Source organism: Athalia rosae, chromosome 2 (assembly GCF_917208135.1).
Source record: "Athalia rosae chromosome 2, iyAthRosa1.1, whole genome shotgun sequence".
Lineage (NCBI taxonomy): Eukaryota > Metazoa > Arthropoda > Insecta > Hymenoptera > Athaliidae > Athalia > Athalia rosae.
In genome coordinates, this window is record NC_064027.1 from 17,426,894 (window position 1) to 17,445,590 (window position 18,697).

At 38.2% G+C, this 18,697-nt stretch overlaps 1 protein-coding gene across 5 annotated transcripts; it reads left to right on the plus strand.

Annotated features, from left to right (window-relative positions):
* The first annotated feature begins 1,517 nt into the window (after positions 1-1,517).
* Positions 1,518-12,660, plus strand: LOC105692017 (phospholipase B1, membrane-associated-like). Of its 5 annotated transcripts, none has more exons than XM_048650261.1 (11): positions 1,518-2,537; positions 2,937-3,029; positions 3,099-5,938; positions 6,082-6,293; positions 8,871-9,007; positions 9,098-9,202; positions 9,291-9,502; positions 9,607-9,783; positions 10,255-10,547; positions 10,753-10,931; positions 11,826-12,660. In XM_048650261.1, exons 5-11 carry the CDS (start codon positions 8,878-8,880, stop codon positions 11,954-11,956), a joined length of 1,227 nt encoding a protein of 408 aa, XP_048506218.1. In that variant the 5' UTR covers positions 1,518-2,537; positions 2,937-3,029; positions 3,099-5,938; positions 6,082-6,293; positions 8,871-8,877; the 3' UTR covers positions 11,957-12,660. The 5 variants fall into 5 exon arrangements, with proteins under 5 accessions (XP_048506218.1, XP_048506217.1, XP_048506215.1 ...); XM_048650260.1 differs by having other exon boundaries at positions 3,117-5,938; XM_048650258.1 differs by having other exon boundaries at positions 1,518-3,300; positions 3,482-5,938.
* Positions 12,661-18,697: the final 6,037 nt, after the last annotated feature.

The following is an 18,697-nucleotide window of genomic DNA, read 5'->3' on the forward strand; positions in this document are numbered from 1 at the left end:
ACATCAAAGTTTCGACGAATTACGAATTTATTTCATTATATTTATGTGTAATAGATACAAGCGATATCTATACGTATATAATATAACGTACACATCGACGTATACTCGCCATATCGATGTACATAACGTGATATTGCACTAATTTCAATCCGTTAATAATATAATACGAAACGCATGAATTACATCATAATTATAAATCAGTGTTGACCTTTACACGCGATTAAGATGTGTGAATAGTAATTACCATTAACGGTTATGCCGCGGCTACATTGATTTCCTTCGTGGTATTTTTTCTACTTCCAATCTCTATTAATAGCCTGACTTTTCCGAGGGTGAGTCAGAGTCGCTTCCTGAAATTTTCTCCCATTTTTTAGCTCAATTTTGCTACTGATAAAACAATAATCGATTAGGATAATCGGTTAATCGATTGGACGAGTCATTTTTTGTAACGGTCTATTTTTTCGTTCTTTCCTTCAATTTTTTTTTTCTCTCGTCTGATTTTTGTTATTTCGAATTGAAAATAACATTCATTGGACCCCCCGTAATTTGACTTTTACCAGATTTTGCGTAATTTGATACGAATGTACGAAGAGATAGCTCCGACGATACAATTGCTCAACCCTCGAGCGATACAGTGATGATACAGGGAAAAGGTTTCTTACTAGTTTAGAAGAAAAAAAAAAAAAAAAAAAAAAAAAAAAAACTGCGAAATAACACATTATAGCCGTCGATCGGACTATCATTATTAACTTCATAGCTGCATAGGTTCGCTTGAATTGTTGTTACTATAGCATCATTTCTTCAGCTGATATTATCAATATTTTATTATTACTTTGGCGAGTGTTATTGACTCAACAACATCGGAAGATATACAGATTTATTTTACAATCTGACTGTATGAATCTTGTGTGAATTCTAATGGCCATTGAGCTTAGTTTTCTTGCTTTTTTTTAGGTTTGTTCATTTTTTTTTTTTTTAATTTATCCACCGACCCTGAAGTATTCGCGATAATCTTTGTCGCGCTATTAATGGGGCAAAATGATACATTTCGCGAAAAATATGACGTCCGTAACAGGGTGAGGCATTTGCAGTGGGCCGGACAGGTCGTTCGCAAACGAAGCGCGAGATAGCAAAACAATTTTCGGACAAATAATGTAAAGGGACATTTTAAATGCCTCACCATGCGATGTGTTTGTATATCGGTGATGCGAGAACTTTATCGAAATTAGGTAAGTATGTGTGAGATATGTTTGAATGAAGATTTGGCAAGAACAAAACGTTGAGACGCTTAGTCCCCATACGCGTTATTGGAAGTAAATTATACGAAATTTTTTTTTACTCACAATCTTCCAACCGAGGTTTATTTTTTCTCACAATAACACGGAATCATAGAGCAATAGATTCAGGTCCCCGTTAGCTGCGGGATAAATTATTCAACTTGAGGTCAAATTTTCACAATGGCAGTGATCAGTTATTTTCGTATATATAATATTCACTAGACAAACAGGCGAGAACTATTCTTTGGTAGTAAAATCCGAAAAATGGCAACATATATCCGAAGTATGTGATACGTATACTCGACAATGATGTGCATTTATAAGTACATCTCTGTATATGTGGCTTTGTCCGATCTTTGACACATGATCTGTGAACTTGCGAGAGGAATAAAGGGCAGCTAGCGCGTATCTCATTGCCTGTAACACTCGCACATGATGAGATAGCAATTATTATACCTACATGTGAATGTAACACGCTCGTCATTCTATATCATAGACGCGGTCGAACATTTTTAGAAAAACTCATGCATACTGCACTAAAAAGATAAATGAAGTACACTCGGTGTATGCGGTATTTGTATGGGTTAACAATACGGCAAATTTAGATAGCATTGATTTTCGCCCACATATCACGTCGTTCATCTTTGCCGTTTCCAATAAATCTAACCCTTATCGACCACTTGGTGTAATTCGATATTGGCGTTAATTAGGGGAATTGTTTACGTATTGTTTTGGTTCAAATTATATTGACGCGGTTCACGAAAATTTCATCTGTCCCCGCTGTTTGACTATATGTCATCACATCTGACGCAACAGATCGGAGATACTGAAATTCCAGATTTTCATGTTATTTCATCATTTTGCCTTGCAATCTGCATTCTTCGCGAAATATAACTGTAATAACTTTAGTCTTGACCCCATAACCCTCACGTGACTCCTCTTCGGAGACTATCAAAATTGACCAAAATACGATCATAATTTAGCATTTCTTTTATTTTTTCACCACTCTTTCATTTTCATGACCACGGAAAATGCAGACGTCTATCGGAGAAGTTTGAAAATCACGCGTTGTGAAGGTGAAGGACTCTCCTTCCACTATTCGTACGTCAACCTCGGTAAAACGGTCAAAAAAATTAAATAATAGTCGAGCTTGAAATAGAGCCAGTAGAATCTCGATTACTTACTCCGAACCCCAGAGAAATAGTTGGGAAATAGGATATTACTGTAAATTGTGTCACGATGTGTTATACCTACAGATGTGTAAGTTTTGATTCGTTGATGTTATTTACGCGGAGTCTTACATCTATTGGCATAAAATGTGGAAATACTTGTATGATGTGACGTAGATCGAGCATAAGCAATTCTTACAATTAGTCGTAAAAACTGTTGTTTGAATCGAAAGCAGTTTGACAAGACGCCAAACAAGTAGTCGATTGTAATTGACAATCAGTCGAATGTAAAATGTCAAGAACTACGATAACAGTCGTTAATATTTTCTGTTCTTTTCAAATATCCGTATAATCGCCCGGGTCATTTCACTCGGTTCAAGTTTCTTTTTCATGATTCTCAAAAATGAAATACTAAATTAAATGTTCCCAGATAAATTCTGTATGCACTTGTTCCTGACTGTGCATAATAATTTCATTTTCATGAAACTAGCGTTGACGAGTACCAAGTGCATTATAACACCGCTGCAGACGGGACGCTCTTTAGAAATATTCCTTGAGGAACATTTTTGGATTATCGACGAAAGTATGCATATCTACTGATTCATCATTCGTACTTCTGACAACCATAGATATGTGTTTTCCATGACTAAAGGGCTATCGATCGGTACAGATCCGACAATCTGGAGCTGGATACTTTCACGAACCGCGGTCAACAAGCTCTTGAGCGGCCAAGCATCTCACCGAGCTTCTATTTCCGGGAGCAAGCTTTATATATTGATTAGGAGGTGGGAGTTTTGTGGGAAGGGGCGTTCGAGGTCAAGGTCGCCTCGTGAGGGCGCGCGCCAATCGTAGTTGTAAGAGATTTTATAAATTTCCTCTAAATTTCATCAGTGAAGTTCTACTCGTCATGATATATATTAATTGGCGTATCTATTTCGACTCTCTGAATGAGGATTAAAATTGGATATTAGCACCGACTCGAATCTGAATGCGTGTATTAATGCTGCTTTTTGATCGAGCTTTCTTTCTCCCCAGTTTAGTGCACGACTGAAATAATTATTACGAAGTCTTCTAAACGAACGGGAGAGGTCACATTTCGGAACGGCGACTCTGCGGTCGTGATAACGTCCGTTATCACATTACGCGGATATATATTGGCCAAAATTTTTTATGTACGTAGCGAAACTTCCTATTTCATAAACCTATTACGAAATTAAAGTCATGCGCCAATAATGGTGAAAACGTTATTACGTAAATATTTACTCCGCCCTGATATACTGTCACATCATCCGTTGAGGGGACATTAATTTTTCATCCACTGTACCAGACGGTACACATTCATATTGTTTATATTTACATCTTAATATAAACAAGCAAAACTATCTAATATGATGGAATTGGAATACCCCAATTCTAGGTACACGTAAAGTAACTCGAAACAGTGGTATTACTGCATCCGATTTTATTCGTTAATTATTTCTTACTTTTTTACTTCCAACGAAAATTGGTAGGGCATACATGTTTTGATGTTAGAATGTGTTTTTTTTTTACACAAAACAATCCTCATTGATTGGTTTGTTGTACAATGTACATGCTCAGTTGCCTCAGCATCTGTATTACGTACAACATTCAATGTTCATTGATACACAGGATTCGATTCATGAAAACTTATCGTCGTTTAATTATTTATTTTGTTTTTTCTTGAATGTCACGTAATCCAAGTCGATATACGAGACTGGTTGTGCGTGCGTACGGTGATAAGATAGTGTACACAGAAATGTTACCAAGATTTTAACGAAATTGCGTAGACGCTTCGTATACATGGGATATGTATTGAAGTGACATTCGTTTTAACATCTTTCAAAATAATAGTTGATATTTAGTCTGGGCTTCCAGATATGAATGGATACGAGTTCGACGAAACTGTACACACGCAATGACTTTTCGTAACATAAATTTCCATCATCAAAACTACGAAGAGTTTCGAAAAAGCGAAATGACACTTTCAGTGATCGTCGATATCAACCGATAGATGAATTAGTCTTACTATGCTAGATATATTTTCCAACGTTTACTCGAGAACTTTAGAAAACTTGAATAGTCGATAAATAACAGCAGAAATTTAACATGTTGCTAGCATAACAAAGATCATCAGCTGGCGACATCTGCTCGCCGCGATTTTAAGCCATTGAACGTAATCAATCGTGCCTCTGACATCTGAATAGCGGTCGAGGTAAGTTAACGCTCACGATCAGTAAGTCAGAAAGTCGCATCCAGCGTCTTCGAATCTTTATTTCCACCACAAGATGTAGCGGTGGCCCTCGTCTCGAGATCGGTATGTATGAAGAATGTGATAAAGTCAGGCGTATGACTGAAGCCTGAGGTTGTTACACCAAATGAGCGTTCTCGACCCGATTCCAGTCGGACTGAACAATCTTTATTGGTACATGCGAACTCAATTTAACATTTCAAGTACAGATCTGTTCCAATTTTTCAGAGAATGGTTCGCATTATAGTTGCCCACAAGGACCAATGTCTGGGTTCGCATCGGTATATATTCTGCGATTACTTCGACGCGTGGCCCAGTAGATTCATCGCTTTTCGCCTGTTGAACGCAGTCTCGTTTGATTTTTGGGCATTCAACTCATGTTTTAGGAAGTTCATCCAGTTGTGACATAGCAATAAACCAATGTTTTGCAATACATGTTTTTCTACAAACCGCTTGATGGATCGTATCATCTCTGAAGAACGGAATGAAGCAAACCAGAGGAATCTGCGAGGTTGAAGAACTTTCGCGGAAATTGAGAATTCACAACTGGCGGTTTTTTTTTTCCTTATTTTTTATACCATTATTCTTATTCGATTTCGAAGAACTCTGCATTAATTCTCCTGTCTCCGTAAAAAAATAGTATTTCGTTGCAAATGACGGGCTATTTTTTCCAGAAATTATCCCGATGAAATTTTTATTCGCTGTTTGTTCTCTTGACGCGTGTACCTACATGCGAGGAATCGTAATGAATGATGAATTTTTACCGCTACGCATGTACTTATATCGGCAATTGAAAATTGTCATCACATTTTGATCGTGGAGTCAACCCAAACCAAAACCATGATGTCTGGGATCGTCTGGGACTATAAAAATAATGACATGCGGAATGGCAGAAGGAAAAAGATGCGATTCGACTGTCATGTTCTAATCGAGTCGCGGTACATACCTTTTCCGTGTTTCAGCATAATTCAGTACTGAGCGAAGGTGGGGATTTTTTTTTCTTGTAAAAGCACATTTGCATTCCAAGTGAGCGCGCCATCGCCGGAGAGGGTTGAGAGACAAACGACAAACGACAACAATAAAAGGGAAATTCACAAATGGTTCATAAGAAAGAAAAAGGAATAAAGTCGAGATGACAAAGGCAGTTGTCTGTACGGCAAAAATGCGGTTCATGTTCTCATCCGTGAACCGATGACCTTCAGATATGACCGCACCTGAACCAGGTCCGGTAATTTCAACAGTTGTGCATTTTTTCAATTACACACGTTTTTGGTTCGATTCCCATGGCAGAAAAGTGCTTCCTTGCCATGACTTTCAGGCATATCGCATTAGCTATAGCCAACCTTTATGGTTGTCCGATCTGCAGGTTGTGTCCACACCGGAATAGTGGAGAACCTTGACATCGCCGTGAAGCAGTAGCCGCGGTTGTTCTCCTTCGGGGGTTCGGGGAGTGTGTCCGCAGGTTTCGCATGCTGCCTATATACTGACAATTTGCAGCTATCGAGTACCGCAGATTCATCTGGACTCGGTAATCTCGGACGGTGCTCACCACTCGACTCATCTTCTTCTCAATCAAAGGTAAGCCGATACCACGATTCTATCAATTAAACTGTGCTCGTTCGAAATTCTATTTTGATTATTTTGATTCTGCGATTTGATTTCATGACAATTGTTCACGATTGAATTGTACGTTATTTCATGTATTGTCGTTTCATATACCGAAGTTGAAAATACTCGCGTTTCCGTTGATGACCTATCGTGGATCAACTCTCGGTGAAAAAGCCGGTCAGTAAATTGTTACTCAGATACGTGTTCATAGATCGTTTTCAAAAATATTTCTGATCTACAAAGATGTCCATTCCATGACTAATTGTAAGACAAACTTTGAGTAGATCTTACAATCTGCGAAGGTATGCCTGTCTCGTCTTCGTTCCCATTCAGAATTTTAAGTGAAATTGAGTAGCGAGCAGTCGTAGCGAAGCTGCAAGCATTATGATAAAACGTATCGCGTGAGAGGGAATATCAATAAACTGTCATTTCTGTGAACGAATGCTGATGGATAGATCTCTTCGCTTGCGGTGTAGGCAGTACACCGGCGACTTCGTATGGCATTTCTTGACAAGGATAGGAAATACAATTTGATTTTCAAGTCGAAATCAATTGAATTTGGCAATGCTGTTTTTCCTAAGAAAGTGAAATTATTCTTTTCGAGCATATCGCATTCGCTTAAAGCGATTGCATTTGGTTCATTAACACGGAAGTGTTTCAAAAATAGATTTGTCAATTTAAAAAAATCATGTCGCCAGGGGATACTCCGTGACGCAGGAAACAAAATGCATCGGTCGACTGCGATAATTAGAACACGGCCGCAAGACTGAAGAGAATTAAATTACTCCGATCGGTTTAATCGTCAATTAATTATATGATATGCGTTCCGATGACTCGGTTATTTGACGATCCTGTGACTATAAGAGAGGTTTAAATAACGCCAGAAACTTGTTCTCTGCAGTATTATCAGTAGCAATCGAAAGGTGGGCTGTGTTCGGTTGAAAAAATATGCGAAAAACATTTACTGTGAATAATTAATCTTGACATTTTACACATTACATTTAGAATCAAATATATTCAAATGTTTTTACCAGTGAACCGGACTTACAAAGTCTTGGTCGTGTTCTAGTGATATCGGCAGCTTTATCAAAAAACATTTGTGCGGGACGCAGTGTTTAAATAGGTTACATGCGATCTCGCATCATACGGGTATGCAATTATTGTTGGAAATTATGACCCATTGTTTGATAGCTGAATTTTCAATATCCATGAAATTGATACATGCTGAATATCGCGTTGCTGTTAATATATACCTAGGTATACAGACGACAATAAGCAACAATGTGACCTACAATTTTGAGAAATTGTGCAATTGACACATTCTTATCATGTGGGTCGAGTTTTACATTTTTCAAATAGTTGAAAGAAACATTTTTTTTCAGTGTTCGAGCATTTTTGCTCATCATTCACCGTCCACACGATATATTCGTAATTATAAAACCCTACGCTCGCTTATTTGCTCTTCTTAAATTACAGTTATAACAACATTCGGTGATATAAGAGAAGTATGAATGGTTTTGATGGGGAATGAATTTTTCTAGTTACGTTGAATATTTATGATGTCAAGACACTGTGATTGAGCAAACAGGTTTTCGGTAAAATGTCGGGCTGTCTGTTGTTCTGCGGGTACAAAGTACCGCGATCATATCGGAAATGCCTCGATGAAAAAATGTCAATCTCCGGGGTACTTTAAATTCAACTGATGGGCTTAAAAACTCGCCTACACGTGTCGATTTTTAGTCATTTGTCCCTGTATCGCAGGAATTGAAAATTTTGAATTTCAAATCTAATTTTTGACATTCATAACACTGGATCTGACATCTCGGACCCGATTCTCAGCTTTATATTTCAGCAGGCAATTTCAGAGGGATTTTCAAAATATAAATCAGCAGACAATGCTATATGGACATGTATGAAGAATGCTTTCATTCACGTAAAATTATCCACGACAAACTTGTTGGTACTTTTTATTCGGTGGAAACGACGCAAAGTATCGTGAAAAATACAATTTTTATGACGAGTTTGGTTTTATTTTTGAGCGTGATTCATTTCGTTATCCGCACCTTGGCCTACATTGTGTATTTATAATACAACAATCGTGATTTAAAGTAATTTTTTTTCAATTTTTATTTCCAAACAGAAGTTGTTTGTGTAATAATCTGTCTGACACCCACAGGTCAATCCATGCGACGTAGGTACGAATAATTATACGTGTGCATCCCGTATTCCGCGTCGCAATCATTGATAGTTTTTCAGTTGCAACTATAAAATGATATCATAATAAATGCATAATTATGATGAATTCTTGGTCCATGTTCTACCATGTCACGTATGCCTCGCGTATATACTTGTATAATTTCATTGCACATGCGCGAGTGAAGGGCATCCATTCATAAACTGAAATTAAAATTTCAAGAGAAGACCGCAACAGATAAATAAAGACTAAAACTTGTTTGATCACTTCAGCAGTAAAATTCGAACAATATTACGTTGAGTAAGATATTTGATTGATAGAGCAATGAAGTGATAAACTTCTTTCATTTGCAGATCTACCATGAGGATCAGTCATTCCATTGGATTGTTGCTCTTATTTTGGACGGTCTGCTGTCGATCCCAACGAACAGCATTAGACGACAATATTGAAATTTTGCGATCAATACGGAATTTAGCTACGATAATCATAGGTGGGTATGATAGAGAATTTATCCTCATCGTAAGCAAACATTTGAATTTCATGTGATCGATGTGTTTCTATAAATATCTAATGTTCTCAGGTAGAACCAGTAGCCCGGAAGGAAGGCAATTGAAAAATGCAAGAACCCAACGGATATTACAGCCTTTGATTAATTCGCGTACACAGTTTCCTTGCGACTTAACCAGTACGTCATTAATGTTGCGTAAGATGCTAAAATAATGACAATTAATTATTCGACAATTTTACATGAGTTAGTTTTTTTTTTTTTCTAGACGCCAGATCTCCTCGGCCACCGACTTCCGTACACAAAGTGAGACCAGGCGACATAGACGTGATAGCCGCGATGGGTGATTCGTTGACAGCGGGGTACGGAGCGATGGCGACAGCCCTTCCTCATTTGATGATAGAGAATCGCGGCTTATCTTGGAGTGGTGGTGGTCAGGGTACATGGAGAGAATATCTGACATTGCCAAACATTATCAAGGTGATTTGCATATGACCTTTTATCATCTGATTAAATTAATCACCGAACATAGTCGCATAGTCCATCACGAGCCATCAATAAGCGCAAGGTCGATCTGATTCAAGGTTTTCAATCCTAATGTTGTCGGCTACGCACTCTCCGATGGTTACACAACGAATAAGGAGTCCCAATTCAACGTGGCCGAAGCCTTAGCCATGTCACGTGATTTACCATTCATGGCCCAGACATTGGTTAAAAGGATTAAAAACGATAAAAGGGTCGATATGAACACGCATTGGAAGGTAATCCACCCGCTCATTAGATGAACATGATCTCGTGTTCGCGAAAAATTATCGAGACATTTACTTGTTTCTTTGAACGATTGCTAGATATTAATCGATGCAGATGATTCTATCGTAAATATCGTGGATTCGTGCCGCAATAATACGACACGTGAAATAGATCGTGGTGCCCAAGGTACCAGAGCTGCAAAAAAAAAAAAAAGGTAACATTGTTGGGAGCGTCAAGGACGACGGTTTAATTATCGTCATACTGTGAAAATATTAGTCAATTCGTATTAGTTAGCTAGTTTGAATATTCGTATACTAGAAATACATTTTACGTCGCTCGTGTTTGGTACCTACCTTTGTCGCTTTTATCCGAAGAAATCAATACGAGATCTGCATCGATTTGATTTCGTGCTTTGTTGATTTTTGTATATGTATAATTGAGAAAAAGTGTTACGCACGTTCAATTAAACGATTTTGTTTCAGCTCATCACCATTTTGATCGGTCCGAATGATTTCTGCTCCGAAATGTGTTACCAACGTTCCCCGTGGTCGATTTTGGAAAGGCATCGTGCTGATCTTCTGTCGACTTTTAGAATTCTCAGAGATAACTTACCGAGAACTATAATTTCCTTGACTGTCGCACCGAACTTGAAAGTTCTGGTAGATTTTACCGGTCGATCGAGTCTTTGTGAAATGACGGTTGATGTCGAATGTAGCTGTTTATTTGGTCTTCGGTGGCGGTACAGGAGAGAAGAATTTTATAAGATCATGCGAGAGTAAGTGAAAGTTGTTTTAGTGAATTTTATTCTTCATACCGCTCTTTAATTCAGACTTCGATGTATCGACAGTCGATAGTAACGCGTTCTTGATCACTCGCCCGTGATTCGAAACTGCTCAGTCATTCGGCGTGCGTTCGACGATTTTCCATCATTGACAAAAAATGATCGAAGCTATGTTTATCGAGTACTCGTTTATCAACAGGTGGCAAAAGATCGATGAAGAATTCGGCACGCTAGCAGAATTTCAAAGAGAAGACTTTACGATCGTAACTCAACCTTTCATAACAAATGCATCCTTCCCACTTACACCATCGGGTTTAACGGATTTCACTTACTTATCCGCGGACTGTTTTCACCTCAGCCAAAAAGGGTATGCCAGAGGTGAGTACATTCCCGAATATACAATGTACGTACGTATACATATGTATGTATATTGGTACGTGGGTCGCTAATGTGCGAGTGGGTACGTTTCGTTTTTGGAAATCTTACAGTTATATCAATCAAATAAATCATACCAGATCGAATGCAGTAGCCGAGATTGACAAACTCCGAATAATAGTTGTAGATCAACCCAAGTAACATTCGTTCTCTGGAGTTTTTTATTCCATTCTTGTGACATATTATATGTTACTACATGAGATTATATGTTACTGCATGAGATGTACGTACAATACAGACGCCAACAGGATTCTCAATGTGCTACGCAAATTGTTTTGCATAATATGCAATCGTATGACGTTCTAACTGATTATATCTTAATTCCATAATCGGATGAATCTAACGTTTATAGATTGCATAAGAAGAAGTTTGATGAAGCGTGCGAAACATAATACGATAATATAATGGTGTATGAACTTAAGTATTTATTTTGTTGGAAGCCGAGCGCTTTTATGTATAGAGAAAAATTTTGACTAATTATTTCATCAGCGGTTTAAAACGTTGATTACAGCTCGCGCGGTTGCTGTGACTCGGGCGGTTTCTTTCTCTTATTTTCACTGAGTATTACGTAATTCGTAAAACTGGGCCATCCGGGTTCGATTTACGTCTTTGCATATGTATAGTATGTTAGTATGTATAATAGGGGCATTCGACAGATTGTCATCGGATTATACACGGAGAGTCAGCTGAGTGCAGGACGATTAAATTTCACGGGAGTTATATCGTTGGTGATTCACTGAAAACTGCACATGAGGCACTCTGTGAAACCGAAATTTAAACGACATTTATTTATCTGTAATGATATTCGAGAAGTCGCTTAATATTCAAAAATTTCAGCTGCCAACGCTCTGTGGAACAACTTATTGGAACCTGTTGGAAGAAAGTCTAGATCTTGGGACGATACATTCAAGAGGTTTCTGTGTCCAACTGAGAAAAGACCGTACATATCAACGTTGGGAAACAGCTAACTTCAAGCAGAATTGAAATTGGAAAAAAGAAACGAACATCATCGGGACGACGACGTAGGGCTTTGAACAAAATTTCGCAATCCAAGTTACAGATGGTTTGCAACGCTTGATTCACTTCATAAAATGTTGTTTGCGAAGCATCAAATTCATTCGATTCACTTTGCAACTCTCCAGTCTAGTCGCAACGCGGAAAAAACTGTATCACGATAACAATCCTCCCACTGTTGCAGTTTGAAAGTCGGCAAGTTCAACAATAAAATCCCGGTATCATTACACACACTCCCACGGATTGTAGATAATGCTGTTAGACCTTTCATAAGTGTTGCGGTAAAGAGAACGTAACTGTGTTGAATGTCGATGATAGTGCCTGACGTACCCTCGACATACCCATACCAATGTATCTACGCCCTGAGTTATGCGATGGATCTCCACACTACGGTCCAGATTTCAACACTGCATTAGAATTGCAAACGCAGCGGTATAATATAACACGACGATGCTACTTTTGTGTTTGTCATTTTTACTTTATTACCAACACTTTCAAACACGGATCAACGCATGAGCTGTTTCATCGATCATTTGCCGAAATAAGATCGCATAATACACGAATTTATTTGTTGGTTGTTTTTCTCGTTTATGAATGGAAAAGCCTGAATGGATTAATGTTACATTTTTGTGATAATAAAACATTCATTTTTAAATTATACCCCTAAACTCGGGCGGTTAATATTTTTCGAAGTACGCTCGAGGCAATTGCTTAAACACAGGCATTCGATCGACTTGAAGTAATGAGGTGCCACAAAAATGTAGCGTCAGTTCTGTCCGTTCAAAATTATACCTTGTGTTTATACTTATACCTAGAGATCGTTCGTTATGGACCTACCACGTTTATTCTTGTGGCGATCTAAAAAGGGCCTTAACAGCCGTGACAGGTCTGGAAGACACCGGTCATTATACTCTCGTCAACCGATCATCTCACCGCGCTCAATCTTACCCACATGTTTCGGCAGTCGAATACGGGATATAATGAATTTGGAAAAAAAGCTTTCTACCGAATCGCGCCTCAAAATTCTCGGATAGCTTTATAAAATTCAAACTTTTATATCCAGGCATTGATCAGGATATCAGAATACGGATTAATTCCATGAACTATGTGCTGGAGTGAATTCAGTCGGAGAGTATACTTCGAATCGTGTTGGTATTCATAGTGTGATGCGAAAACGCTAATTGACATCATAACTATCAATGTGTGCAACAAAAGAAAGTGCTCGTAACCTCTGCAAGGAATATGATTGCGCTGCAGCATTCATCAGCAATGCATTACATGGATCGAATGAAAATTAATCCATCAAAATTAATGACGGGAATTAACCCGGTCGTTCGGATCTTGAGGACGAGGCATGAAAAGTTCAATTTTTATATCTCGACGACTTACGTGCTGCGGTTTTCGAAATTTCGAAGTCACTTTTCAAAATGTAATTGATGTGCCGGTCGTTTCAAACCATGTTTCGTCGCTGTTTATATTGTGATTTTCTAGTCTTTTAGGAATAAACCTGGAGACCCCATTTGCACATGGTTCAATTGCCTATAGCAGCAACGACACACAGCATTTTAGCACGCGGGTTCTTTGGACACAGATTAATTGCACGCAGTTCGATTGTACGCACGAATTACCGACCGTCGGCTTTTTTGGACACAGTAGCTTTTGCGCACAGTAGCTATTGGACATAGAAATTTGATTAACGATTCGTTGGTCTTTCGCCCACAGATAATAATGCACACAATGATGAATTAAAATTGGGAATTGATATTATGGAAAATATTGAATTAAGAAGTGATAACAATTGATCGATGGATCAGAGTTGAAGTACATCTATTATGTGAAACGGACTTCCACACGGATTCCTCATTTGGGTTGGAAATCGGTGAATCAAATGACCGAAATGCGGGTTTGTTTGCGCCAAGCCACTGTGTGCAATTGATCTGTGACCAAAAAACCTGTGTGCCAGAATACTGAGTGCCATTGCTGCTGTGGGCAATTGAAGTGCGTGCAAACGGGGCCCTCGCGATAAATCGAGTGTCATTTTTTAAGCAAATTATAATCAATGAATCTTCGAAGATCTTTATGGAGTTTTATCGTCCGATACAGATGAGTAGGCGGCGTTTCGGGACATCTTCGGGACATCGTAAGTTAATTCCATCGTTATCTGCGAAAGTAACCATCTCCTTGCTGCATTCATACGCCGTATAATTACTCGACCCTTTGATCAGTTTTTACCTTGACCGTGAATGGAGAACCGGTTTGTAGATCTGTCTTGTACCGCTGACGTAAAACTTGAGTAATAATCGTACCCGATGTGCGATAATTGACACAATAATCGAGGTGTACGAAACTTTCACCGAGTCGTACAGATGAGCATACAGATGGACAAAAGAAACATACGTCGGTCCTCACGAATGACCTTTATCAAAAGGAACGAACAAACTTCGACGTATCGAAGGTGGTGGTTGGAGTATCATACCACTTCAATATATCGTATACAATACCACCTTTGACTCTCGCCAAATTTAAACAACCGAGCGTATACCAAGTTGGATAATAATGATATCGAACCTCACATCTCGACCGCAGCACATAACGCATTTGGATGGATATACAGGTAACTCGTGCTGCGCAATCGTAGGTTTATAAATTGTACATACTATATTATGTACACATAGGTATATATTCATATTTTTTCGTAACTATGCAGCAATTATACGATATTATACATGAATACGTTCGTTTCAGAATAACAATATTTACGTAATCGAAGAAAGTTCAAAAAGCGTAATTATATACTCAGGATTTTATTTCTTAATAATATTGTGCGTATGAATTTGAGAGAATTTTATTCATTTGTTTATTCTTTATTTTATATTTTCATGGATATTTACATTGTTAGATGCTAACAACTTAGACCGTAATTGATGTGAGGTGAACGTGTCAGGTATGTATATTTAATCCGTGCTAATTACCATTTTAGAAATGCGATACAATTGGATAACCTACGCTAAACATTATTCCCACAGTCACAAATTCAAATCTCTCCGGATTTCTGACCGCCTCGGGAGGCCTCCCCGGTCACGAATGAACCACATTTTCTCAGAATTCCCCTTCAATAACTGATCCATTAATCGACAAATACACTCAAAAAACAAGACCACCTACACGATTGAAATGATCTGCCCGACTATCTGGCCTCTACTATTGAAATATCTTCGCAACAACTGACAGGTCCGTGCGAATATATTTTTTGTCAATTAGAAATTAGAGCCGATTCGAATGCAAGACCGCAGCTTGGAAGGATCGAGAGGCTCGCATCCAGAGGTAAGACGCCACGGAAAGGTTCAAGATCAAGAGAGCGGAGGCTCACCGTGTGTTCAATTGCAACATTATGGTTATGAGTATAACTGTTATTATATTTGTTCTGGCGCGTTACTTACAATTAGACTGCATACAATTATTATTCACAAAAATCAGTCTAGGCTAGGATATTACATAATGCACGAATTATTTTATGAAACAATTTTCTTCGGTACAGAGTCAGACCAGAAGTGAATTGATAATAATATTATGTGATGTAATTTTTTTTTTCAACTTTCGATGAGATTGTTTCAAAATACTTCGATTTATCTGGAGTTTTTGTCAAATTAAAAGAACGTTACATACGACATACACGTGCGTATGGGACTAGATATTTTTCTCCGCGCGCATCAGAAAATTATATCGATGATTGAATCCCACGTAACACTTGTCACGGTGTGAGAGGACTCTTAGTTTCAAAACTATACGTTGCATAATCGATAAACGACCAAGATACGCGCACGAAATAACCATAAAAATACGTCACAGGTATATTCGGGCAATGTTTGCTTAACGGGTTATTTTGAGATGGGTATATGAAAATTAAAAAGAGAATTCAACGAATAAGATGGAAAAACTGCAATAAAAAATATCCATCACGCTAACATTATGCTACTACACGTATATGGGACTGCCAAAATGACGCGCACCGCGATTGCGTAATTCGCGAACAAAAATCGAGCTTTTTATCGCGTGGGCGGTAAACCCGTTCGATGAAAGTCGTTATATTTAGAATCAATTGCGTTGCACCTGCAATATTGAAATGATCGTAACGTGTGTACGTCAATCGCTGGCAAACGGGCGCCGTTTTTCAAAATCGAATGAATTGAAGCGAAAACCGATCGGCCATACGATTGCTCGGATGCTTTCACGGCGGAAAAGAAATCTGATTTCAAGGTAGCAGCCGAGGGCGGGGTTGCGGTATCGAAGGATTCGATTCAATTTGTGATCGCGAGATATCGGTCATAGCGCGCTCGAGAAAGAGCCAAAAATTGATCGAAACAAAAGCGATGGATTATACCTATTGATGATAATTATAATAATGATAATCATCGTAAGTTATGTCACTCTGTACTCGACTTCAACCGATCCCGAGTCCGTAATCTATCGATTGAATTGAAAATCAATTCTCTAACGAAGGATAAAAGTATAGCGCATTATTTTATAATAGAGACACTTCGACTGTACGTGCCTCATTCATTATTAACGCAAAACTTTCATTCGCCGTGATTCGATTACTGAAGAATCTGCATTGCCGAAAGAGTTAACGCAGAACACTATTGTATACGCGCGGTTTATAATTATACTCGTGAATTATTCGCGGACGTTTTTCTTCTTTTTTTCTTTGTGTAGACGCATGCTCATGCAGTGTTATCATCTAAAGTATAAGTATGTAGCGACAATCGGAACAATGTTCACCGGAAATGTATGGTATACCGGCAAACGGTCGGAATACTATGCACACAACGAATCTGACGAAATCTACCGGTACCAAGAAGAGGGGGAAGAATTCACGCCACGGGTTGTCGACGTAAAATTCTGATCCTACGAGTTACATAAAATTAATTGAGTATCAACACATGTATAGTGTTGAGTAGAAACGAAAATCTATTTTACGACTTGATTGATGATCACCGTGAACCAGGTTCTGTAAATCATCTTATACCGTGATTATGATGTCCGGAAAATATTGTGAGCGATATTAAATTAGACCGGCACGAAGATTGGTCGAAGTTTTTGCAAGGTACTCGAACCCTTTTTGATTTCGAAATTTCGATCCTGTGGGCTAGTCGATTCCTTAGATGCAATGGGAGACGACATTTTTTGCTTTTCCTCCGGAGAAATGGTCGGTATAACAGGGCGGGAAGCTGGATAGTTCAATAAAATATTCCATACACCTTTTGGTCTTATCCAACATCATAGCTACCGGATAATTAAATTACAAAAAGCGTCAAAGGCGGTATAATAATTCCATATACATATATGAACACCTGTTTGAGAGGAAATATTTACACAACAAATTTCGAATTTTATAATCTCAAATGTAACCGCAGTGATTTATGAGGTCTAGGTTGTTTCATTTTTAGGTGATCTTTTTTCTATTCCTACTCGAAAATCTGATACTTTATAAAAAAAAATATCCCCGTTGGAGTAAAATTCCGAGTGAATTAGAGGTTTTGCTCGACCAAAAATTCGATTTCCCGTTCAAATAACACGGAAATGTTTTTTTAATACCGAACAATTGAGTTGAGACCGAGAAAAAAAATTTCCGTGTTATTTAAACGGGAAATCGAATTTTTGGTCGAGAAAAACCTCTAATTCACTCAGAATTATTTTTCGGACGGGAATATTTTTTTTTTTTTATGAAGTATCAGATTTTCGGGTAGGCAAAGAAGAAAGAATAGCGCCTAAAAACGAAACACCCGAAATTGAGAAACCGTACGTCCAGATGACTGTTTACTCATTGCAAGTTTGACCAATGTAGAATCGATTTGATTTCATATCCTCACTCATACGGAGCCGTGAAGTTCGTTTCTCGATTCCGTGTGGTCAGTCTTTAATTGACTCTGGTTTTGTCAGCTCTTCTTTTCGAGATATTCGCATCTTAATGATAACCATAACATAATCTGACTAAAAAATGATAATATTCTCCCGAATGAGAATATTTTTATGCTCGAATCGCGGTCGGTTTTTGGTTCGTGAAATTTCTTCAAATTCGATTAACTTTTTTGATGTATACGTCGCACCGGGCCACGTCAATCTTCCGATTGTCAAAGGACAGGGTGTGAGACACCTGAATCTTACATAAAGATCAGATCGTTTCACGAGTCGTTGATTAAATGGTTTATTACAGCATAATCAGAAACGGGCAGCGTAACGTCACCCTAACTGAGAAATATAAAATTTGATCAGGTTCTAGAAACATACCGGTCGCGGTTAACGCCATAAATGTCTTATATAAGATTCTAGAAAATCTCTCCCGAGATGATTTTTCATTTTTGATCCACGATTTCAATCTTGACAGTCTAACACATTATTTTTCTTTCTAATTTTTTTTTTTCTTCCTTCAATCTCACATAACGTTACACTCGAGTTTCAGAACGTGGTGAGATCTATTAACAGATTATCATAATTTTCGCCGGTCGTTATGCGGTCCACATCTATGTTAATTACTAATTCTAAATTAGCGCTGTATCCATAGAGTATATACGTAGCAGCGACTGAGTTAGCAGCAAAAACCTGCACCCCATAAATCACTTTTTAACTTGTTAATTTTTCCCGTATCAGTATTGAAGAGGAACTTCCAAGACCTATTTATTCCGTCTTTCCAAGTT